At 38.8% G+C, this 10,298-nt stretch overlaps 1 protein-coding gene across 1 annotated transcript; it reads left to right on the top strand.

Moving 5' to 3' along the window:
* Positions 1 to 490: 490 nt before the first annotated feature.
* KLHL9 (kelch like family member 9) lies at positions 491 to 8,337 on the top strand. Its single transcript, XM_025887887.2, has one exon. The coding sequence runs from the start codon at positions 1,035 to 1,037 to the stop codon at positions 2,886 to 2,888; it is 1,854 nt and encodes a 617-aa protein (XP_025743672.1). The 5' UTR covers positions 491 to 1,034; the 3' UTR covers positions 2,889 to 8,337.
* The last annotated feature ends 1,961 nt before the right edge of the window (positions 8,338 to 10,298 follow it).

Here is a 10,298-nt window from a genome sequence, read left to right as displayed (position 1 = left end):
TTTGGTATTTTGAGACACATGATATGTGTTTTAAATGATTAGTAATATGAAAATATGAACCAAAATTATGATTGAGGTTGTTACTAAATTGTGTAGGATAAAAGTCGAAGCTCAAGCGCTTTATTGAGGAACAGTTTTCAGCATCTCGCCCGTAGGCCCTCTTCTGCCGTTTCTTTTCAATTTATACAAAAGCCGCATTTCATTGTTATTCAAAAGACAGAAGCCAGGAAGTGTGAATTTAGCAGGAGAGCTCAGATGCCGTGCAAAGTGTATACCAAACGCGCAGCATCACATAAGTTACACCCGTCCCGGGCCGACTGTACCCCACGTACGGAGTGACCCGGAGAGGCCAGCTCGCGGGCACCCCGCCCGGCAACTCCTCCTCAACCCCCGCCCTTCGCGCCTCCAGCGCCCTTCCTCCCCATCCCCCGTACGCCCGCCCACTGGCGCGTCAGGCGGCCGCGCAGCCGCAGTACCTGCCGCGGCCGCTCTTAGCCCGGGGGATCCTGGGACGAGGCCTTTCCGGAAGGACCGGCTCGGCGTCCGGGGCTAGGCCCGTGTTCCAGACTCAGGCCCAAGCCCGGCCCGTGTTCCAGGCCGTCGTCCCAACGCAGTCGCCGGTCAGTGCGGCGACGTTCCTGTGACAGCGGAGGGCGCAGCGGGCCGCTCGCTGAGGTGGCCGGCTTCGCCGCCTCGCGAGCCGCAGTACGTGGCGGCGCCTCCCCCTTGGCCCGGAGCGGAACTGCTGGAGCAGCGGCCGCGCAGGCCTGACCAGGTGAACCGGGTCAGTTAACCGCCTTCTGGTGAATCATCTGCATAATAATCAGATTTGAGGTCCACAGCTCTTTGTGGTCCTGCTATCGAACAATTTTCCGTGGATGACTGGTGTGTTGTGAGGGGTGCCACAGTGACTACTTGCCCTTGATAAGGAAAGCGAGCTCTCCTGCTCTTCGGACCGCCTCGTTTCCTTGAAAGCTTTCAGGTTATAACTTCGTGCCCGGGCACAGATCTTTGTGCCAGAGGAAGGCTTTCACATGAAAGTGTCTCTTGGTAACGGCGAAATGGGCGTCTCCGCCCATCTGCAGCCTTGCAAGGCGGGAACCACACGTTTTTTTACCAGCAATACTCACAGTTCGGTGGTACTGCAAGGCTTTGATCAGCTTAGGATAGAAGGTTTGCTTTGTGATGTGACCCTGGTGCCAGGTGATGGAGATGAAATCTTCCCCGTTCACAGAGCTATGATGGCGTCTGCTAGTGATTATTTCAAGGCGATGTTCACAGGGGGAATGAAAGAACAAGATTTAATGTGCATTAAGCTTCATGGGGTGAACAAGGTTGGTCTGAAGAAAATAATTGATTTTATTTATACCGCAAAACTTTCTCTTAACATGGACAATCTCCAGGACACACTTGAAGCTGCCAGCTTTTTACAGATTTTACCTGTTTTGGACTTCTGTAAAGTATTTCTTATTTCAGGAGTCTCTTTAGATAACTGTGTTGAAGTTGGACGAATTGCTAACACTTACAATCTTATCGAAGTGGATAAATATGTCAATAATTTCATCCTGAAGAATTTTCCTGCATTACTGAGTACTGGGGAGTTTCTGAAACTCCCCTTTGAACGGCTTGCCTTTGTGCTTTCTAGTAACAGTCTTAAGCACTGTACTGAACTTGAGCTCTTCAAGGCTGCCTGTCGCTGGCTAAGGTTGGAAGACCCTCGGATGGATTATGCTGCAAAATTAATGAAGAATATTCGATTTCCATTGATGACACCCCAGGATCTCATCAATTACGTGCAGACAGTAGATTTCATGAGAACAGACAATACCTGTGTGAATTTGCTTTTAGAAGCTAGCAATTACCAAATGATGCCATATATGCAGCCAGTGATGCAGTCGGATAGAACTGCCATTCGATCTGACTCGACACACTTGGTCACATTAGGAGGAGTTTTGAGGCAGCAGCTGGTTGTCAGTAAAGAATTGCGGATGTATGATGAAAGGGCACAAGAATGGAGATCTCTAGCCCCCATGGATGCTCCTCGTTATCAGCATGGTATTGCTGTCATTGGAAACTTTCTTTATGTAGTTGGTGGTCAAAGTAATTATGATACGAAAGGAAAAACTGCTGTTGACACAGTTTTCAGATTTGATCCTCGGTATAATAAATGGATGCAGGTTGCATCATTAAATGAAAAGCGCACATTTTTCCACTTGAGTGCCCTCAAAGGACATTTATATGCTGTTGGTGGGCGGAGTGCAGCTGGTGAGCTGGCCACAGTAGAATGTTACAACCCAAGGATGAATGAATGGAGCTATGTTGCAAAAATGAGCGAACCCCACTATGGCCATGCTGGAACGGTGTATGGAGGCCTGATGTATATTTCAGGAGGAATTACTCATGACACGTTCCAAAACGAGCTCATGTGTTTTGACCCAGATACAGACAAGTGGACACAGAAGGCTCCAATGACTACAGTCAGAGGTCTGCACTGCATGTGTACAGTTGGAGACAAGCTCTATGTCATTGGTGGTAATCACTTCAGAGGAACAAGTGATTATGATGATGTTCTAAGCTGTGAATACTATTCACCAACCCTTGACCAGTGGACACCAATTGCTGCTATGTTAAGAGGTCAAAGTGATGTTGGAGTTGCTGTCTTTGAAAATAAAATCTATGTTGTAGGTGGATATTCTTGGAATAATCGTTGTATGGTAGAAATTGTCCAGAAATATGACCCAGAAAAGGATGAGTGGCATAAAGTTTTTGACCTTCCAGAGTCACTTGGTGGCATTCGAGCTTGTACTCTCACAGTTTTTCCACCCGAGGAAAACCCTGCGTCACCTTCTAGAGAATCACCTCTTTCAGCACCTTCAGATCATTCATAGGACTAAAATGTAGTACCTTTGCAGTGCATCATGGATGATCTCACACTTCCCCTTCAGTTGTATCTTCTTATAATGATTGGTACAGATATTACATAAGATGGTAATTGATGTTATTTGTATTGTTTGGCTCTGTGTTTATCGTATGGTTAACAAATGTATTCTGAAAATGTATTCAACATAGCCAGCTGTTTTAACAAATGTAAAAAGGTATGTAGAAAAATGTTGTAGGTGTGTTTGTGGTGTTGTGTAAGTCAAATTGTAGGTGATTGCAGTAAATGTATAATTATGTTCATTATGCTTCAAAGCTGCAAGTTTTCATCTTTGACTACAAAACATCAAAGGGAGGCTGCCTGCTCTGACCTAAGATAAACAAAAGGTCGCCAGATATTATTACCTACCTCCCTTTTTTCATGTAGTTTTTGACATTGTTGCCAATTCACCAGATTGAGTGCATTCAGAATATGTGAAGTTTCTTAGGAGAAATAAACAGTATAGCCCTAAGTCAGGGTTTTGTATCTCTCTCTGGAGAGAGGGAAAGGGAGAGAGAAAATATAAGTATGTACGTACATTACATACATGTGTATATACATTCATACATGCCTATACATACACATATAATTTTTAAATTGTTTGGTATTTCAGCTATAGGGAAATTGTCTTTAAATTGAATTTTTTTCTTCTATCTAGCAGCTATTTCTATTCAAATGGGACTTCAGTACCAGAAAATACGTTATCTGTAGAGTCATACTAAATTGAGATCGATAAGGGCTACAACATATTAAATTGACCACCAAATCTGTCATTTGACTAAATTGTTATTTCAGATGAAACACTTTTCTGCTTGTGTATTGTTTTCTATAGAGTTGCTTTCATACAGGCTGTTTAGCACAGTTCGGGTTTCTGAGAATTGGTTTTGCTGAGTAAGTTTTAAGTAAGGTCTACTCTTTTCTGCCTTTTTGTTCAGTAAAACTTATATGAGGAAAGCTAAGAAAGAAATATGCTGAACAAAGCTATAGGATTTTAAGTTCAGTGTCCCAACTTAGTCGTTCTAACATGATCATTTGATTTGGGGTGGTTGCTCTAGCCCGTGTGCATCCTAAGCTTTGTGTGATCTGCCTCAAGGCTATGATGTGAGCAAGCAGGAGGTAAACTCAGTTCTGTATCAAATCAGAAAAATGCCCTTTTGCCTTTGTCTAAAGAACAGGACCAACTTCAGATTCCCTAAGAAGCGAGCTACAGAAAGCCTGGGACACTGCTGCTTTTCAGGCAGTACTAAAGTAGATGTTCAGCCTCTTAAATATCAAGGGCATCCCTACTGGTTGAGAATCATATGGGGAGATCTTAATGAGACCCTTTCAGCAAATGGGAGTCATAGGAGTCCTTTGTATGTAGTGAGTGATTCTGGAGAGGTACTTTCCTGGAATAATTGCCTACCTGAAGAAAAATTTACATATTTGCATACATATAAGTATATCCCTACACTTGGGAGATTGTCATAGTATAAATCAGGAACAATCTTCTCTTTATTGACAATCCCATAATAAAACTCAGGAACCCAGACAAAAGGAATTGGCTTCCAGGGATCTGAAACTTAACTGCCCATACAAGTGTTGATTCATTTTAATGCTTTTTATGATTTCTGCCTTGGCAGAAAATTTCATACTTTCTATGTTTTTTTAAATGACTAATTTTTTATTACTAAAAATAGCACAGTTGAGTACATTTAGAAAATAGAAAAAGTAGAAATTGATGTTAACTTTGTGCATTAAATAAGAAATGGCATCCCAATCATTTCTTTATTAATGAGGTTAAATATTTGTGTTTTTTGAGTAGCTCTGTTTCCTCTTTGAATGTTCATCTCCTTTACCCTTGTGATACCTATTGGACTTGCTTTGTTTTTTCATACCAAGTTATAGGATCTCTTTATATAATAAATATAATTTAACTGGCATTTGTTTGCATTAATTTCTTTTTCTCAATCTATTACAGTTTTATAAAGGCAGGGCCATTCAGTTAATTTTAGAGATAAAATTTGTCCATCTTTTTGCATTTTGACCTTTTGGGGATAATTCTATGGTTTTTTTGTTTTGTTTTTGTTTTTTGTTTGTTTTACGTAGTACTGATGTATTACTCTTGGTGCTAATTCTGACCTGCTGAGGTGATACTGCTCTGCTTGCCTTCTATTCTTCACAGACTTTTCTCTTTACCTTGTTGAAAAAAGGTTTTTGCCTTCTATTACAGTTGACTCTGTTGCTTTGTAACTAGCTAAAAATTGCTTAAGCAGATAAGCTAACTACACCTATATCCCCTACCTCCAGCCTCACATGCTCTACCTCTCACCCTTTTAGAATTTTCTGCAGTGGACAGCTGTCTTGGCAGTCATAGAGTAGCTGACTGATGGTATGCTGATGCTACTAATTATTTCTGGAATTACTTGCTTATAGATAAATTTTCAGTGGCTTTGAAATGATCGGAAAGATTTTATTTTCATAAGCTAATTTCTTACGGAAAATTAAGACTAGAAAAAAAGGATAAACTGCAACACATTAGATATTTTTAATGTTTATTATTTTTATTTTTCTAAGTTTCAAAATTAATGTTCGTTAGTTTTCTGATTATAAAAGTAATTTATGTGTGTTATACAAAGTACAGGAAAATAAAAGTGAAAAGTGTAAATTATCAATGATTTCTATATGCCAAGGGTAACTTCTCTTAATATTGGGTATATTATGCATATACATAGGTACAGACATTTGTCAAATACTTTTCAAATATGCCAGACCCTAACCTAAAATCTGGATGATGAAATAAATCCAACTTTGAAACACATACACTGCTATCATTATGACTTTTTCTTCAGGCTTTATAAAATATGTATATATTACAAAATAATGTGCTTTTTTCCTAATTATGTGCATTAAGAAAAACATTCTATTTTTACTCAAATCCATACTTTTTTCCCCCTTCTTGCCAAGAGAATTCCTGTAGTTTACCCGTAAAGCAAACACATTCAATCATGTTTTGAATTACAAAACAAAATATGCTCCTTACAAAACATTTCATTCAAAACTACAGAAACATACCATCAAGAGAAATAAAACCAATGTCTTATCCACAGCTCAACCAATTATTAACTGAAAAACCCTGGGGTAGGTAAGCTCTCAAAGCTAAAGTTTACCCTTTTGTCTGTGGCATTAAGGAGAGTGTTAATAATTGTATCTGTATCAGAATTACAAGTAGAATGTTACAAAGTCATTAGCATAAGATATGCACAGGGAAGCATTTAGTAAAGGATGGTGCTAATAAAGTTGGCATTTTGCATCATAATTTTTGACTTTAGTTTTAATGATTTTCATAGGTTATTCTTCTTACAAAGTATTAAATGTCTACAATTTTCCCCTCTTGAATGTACCTTCATATTTTTTTTCCATTTCCCTGAGTGTATATTTAAATACCCTAAGTTTTCATCATTATAAGTTGAGCAAGATTTAATATTCCTACATAAAATTTTGTCCATGTCTGACTCTGTGATAAATTCTAAAGAAGTAAAATCTGACTCAAATAGTGTAGGCTCTTGAAAAATATTCCAAGAGGGCGCCTGGGTGGCTCAGTTGGTTAAGCGACTGCCTTCGGCTCAGGTCATGATCCTGGAGTCCTGGGATCGAGTCCCACATCGGGCTCCCTGCTCAGCAGGGAGTCTGCTTCTCCCTCTGACCCTCTTCCCTCTCGTGCTCTCTATCTCTCATTCTCTCTCTCTCAAATAAATAAAATCTTTAAAAAAATCTGCATTAAAAAAAAATATTCCAAGAGTGTGCCAATATGCATTTCCAGCAGAATGTGTTTAGTGATTATTTCGAAGGACATCTTTACAGTTCTAGTTTTCTTGTTTTGGGTTTATATATTTTTAATTACAACACTAAAATTTTTGTTTATTGAGCATGTGCATTCTTCACTTGTGAATCATTTGTTCCTGTCTTTTGCTTTAAATGTCTTATTTGCTGCAAAGACTTTTTTTCTCAATTTATGGCATTTTTATGGGGGCAGGGCTACTCATAATAGTTGAGATATAATGGACATGTATTAGTCGAGGTTCACAACATAATGATTTGATACATATATGTGTGTGTGTATATTATATATATATATAATATATATACTGTGAAATGATCACCACAATCTGTAATTAATATTCATCACCACACATAGGTACAAATTTTTTTCTTGGAAGGAGAACATTTTAAGATTTACTCTCAGCAACTTTCAAATATGCAACAGTATTATTTCCTTTTATCATCCAGAGTTTAGGTTAGGGTCTGGCATATGTGAAAAATATTTGACAAATGTCTGTACCTATGTACATGCATAATATACCCAATAGTAACAGAAGTTACCCTTGGCATGTGGAAATCATGGATAATTTATACTTTTCAACTACAACAGTATTTTTTTTTTAAGATTTTATTTATTCATCTGAGACACAGAGAGAGAGAGAGAGAGAGGAGAGAGCCTGAGCAGGGAGAGAGGCAGTGGGAGAAGGAGAAGCAGGCTCCTTGCTGAGCCAGGAGCCCGATGTGGGGCTCGATCCCACGACCCTGGGATCATGACCCGAGCCGAAGGCAGACGCTTAACCATCTGAGCCAGCCAGGCGCCCCTCAACTACAACAGTATTATTGACTGTAGTCACATGCTGTATGTTACATCCTAATTTATAAGTAGAAGTTTGTACCTTTTGACCACCTTCACCCATTCCATTTAATGCAGTGAAATAAGTCCATCTTTTTGCATTTTGAACTTTTAGCGGTAATTTTGCTGTTTTTTTTTACACAGTACTGATGTCACATTTCTCCCACTTTATCCAATTGCTTTATCAGTGCTAATTCTTAACTTGCTAAGGGAGCATTTACTGCTTATCTCTTGTTCAAATCAGCTTTTCTTCTTTCTGATTGAAATGAACGTGAATTTTTAAAATAAATTTTCTTTTTTCTTTTTTTTTTAAAGATTTTATTTATCTATTTGACGTAGACACAGCGAGAGAGGCAACACTAGCAGGGGGAGTGGGAGAGGGAGAAGCAGGCCCCACGCTGAGCAGGGAGCCGGACTGGGGCTGGATACCAGGGCCCTGGGATCATGACCTGAGCCAGAGGCAGATGCTTAACCGACTGAGCCACCCAGGTGCCCCCTTTAAAATAAATTTTCCAAAAATTCTTTTCACATTAATACTAGTCTCTACTTATGGTATTTTCCCATCTTTTTTTTTTTTTTCAGTATATATCTTAATTTGCAAGGTTTTGGTAATGTAGTGAAATTACTTTTCCTTTGTCATTATTTAATATTGTGTATTTTTTTTGCACCATGATATGGTATAATTATCTTAGTATTTTATATTATTGTTATGAATGTCACTTTTTACTAGACTTCTAGCATAAAATCTAATGTATGTTTTCAAATTATTATCCAATTGTCCCATCACCACTTTTTGAATAATTTTTACTTTCTCACTGAAATTTTATGCTTTTTAAAATCATAATAAAATCTTATATGAGTCATTTAGAGTCTCTTTCTTCAGTTCCAATGACGGTTTTTTCATTTTGTCTTTGGTATATAGATTGCTGTTTTGAATGAGATTTTGTTTTCAACTTGTATTCCAAACTTTATTGCAGCAGTAGTAGGAAATGCATGGTTTTAGCATGTTGGTTTTTTGTCGTCATTACTGTCATTGATTCTTAAGTTTTTGGATGAAACAGTCCACTGATTCGTACCAGATTTTTGGGTGGATTCTCTTGTGTTTTCACCTTAACGAATCATATTATCTGCATAGTATAAAAACCTTGTTTCATATGATTTGTATCATAACTTGAAACATTGGTTAATACTTCCAGCAAAATTATAGTAGTGATACAAGTCATCGTGTCTTGTGGGTAATTTTAATAGGGGTGATTGTAGTTTTCTAATTTCTTTGCTAAAGAGAGATATTCTTGCTTTTGTTCATTAAGTTGTTCACAGTGCAGAACTGGTGAAGTGTTCCTTAACCAAATGCATGAATAATAGGTTCATTCCTCTATTTTCTTGGTAACAATCTCTGAGCAATCACTTTCTAGGGACTGATATTATTCTGCTATCTACTGGTTGGAATTAAAAGTTCTTGTTTTAGATAGATTCCAGAAAATGTATCTCCTTAAAAACAACAAAACCCCAGTAATGACAAAAAACACAAATTTTTGTAGCATCAAGTCTTCACATCATACTCAATTACCTAACTGAATATATAAAACCTGGGGTGACTGGGTGGCTCAGATGGTTAAGCATCTGCCTTCAGCTCAGGTCATGATCTCCAGGTCCTGGGATCGAGCCCCACATCGGGCTCCCTGATCAGCAGGGAGTCTGCTTCTGCCTCTTCCTCTGCCTCTCCCCACTGCTCCCGCTCTCTCTCTCTCTCTTTCTCAAATGAATAAATAAAAAATTCTTTAAATATATAAAACCTATGATAACTCCTGGTGGATATAGTGGGTCAGATAAAGAGAATGTATTTTTTGACATCACATAAAAATACACATTTAAATTGCTTTGACCTTTATTTGATTGATTAATTCATATAAATTGCCAAATATCTAAAGTCTGCAACATTTTTAAAGGATTTTATTTATTTATTTTAGAGAGAGAGAGCATGTGAAAAGGTACCAAACATGGGTTGGGGGGAGGGGAGCAGAGGGGAAGGGGAAAGGGAGAGGGGGAGAATCCTAAGCAGACTCCTGCTCTGGGCTTGGGGCCCCACAAGGGGCTTGATCCCATGACCCTGAGATCATGACCTGAGCCAAACCAAGAGTGGGAGTCTTAACCGACTGGGCCAGGCAGGTGCCCCAAAAGTCTGCAACATTTTATCTAAGCATCCACACCCACTACTGCATGCCTTTCGGGGGGGGCGGGGGGAGGCACATTCCCCATTCCTTTTTAATTTTTTTTAGCAAAGAGCCTCATCATGAAGACACTTAGAGAGTATTTTGCAATAACAAAGAATGTAATATGCAGTATATCCGGGTATAAATAAATCTGACAAAGTTATAATATTTAAGGGCTTTTTATATTGGCTTTCCCATGTGGATGCTAGGATCAGATCACTGCTCCAGCCACAGAACTTTCATTCAGCCTGGACAGCAACATACTTACACAACCACACAATAACTTCTGAACCAGCTGATTCAAATTCTTTAGAGTACCATCCATGGGCTCAAAGAAAGCCTGTTTCTTGGCTATCGGAACAGTAAGAGTGGCATAACTACCCATTTCTAATTCTCCAAAATATTGTCCCAGAGTAAAATATTCTCATACATAAAGCATTCTTTTCCTCAGGATGGATATGACTGAAAACAGGTGAATTCTTTTTTTTATATCAAAGATATTTTATTGAAGAAG

This window comes from Callorhinus ursinus, unplaced genomic scaffold (assembly GCF_003265705.2).
Source record: "Callorhinus ursinus isolate GAN/ISIS: 27379988/994484 unplaced genomic scaffold, GSC_fseal_2.0 scaffold39, whole genome shotgun sequence".
In the NCBI taxonomy this organism is placed as follows: Eukaryota; Metazoa; Chordata; class Mammalia; order Carnivora; family Otariidae; genus Callorhinus; species Callorhinus ursinus.
Note: the sequence above shows the minus strand (reverse complement) of the source record. Positions and strands in the feature narration are given on the sequence as shown.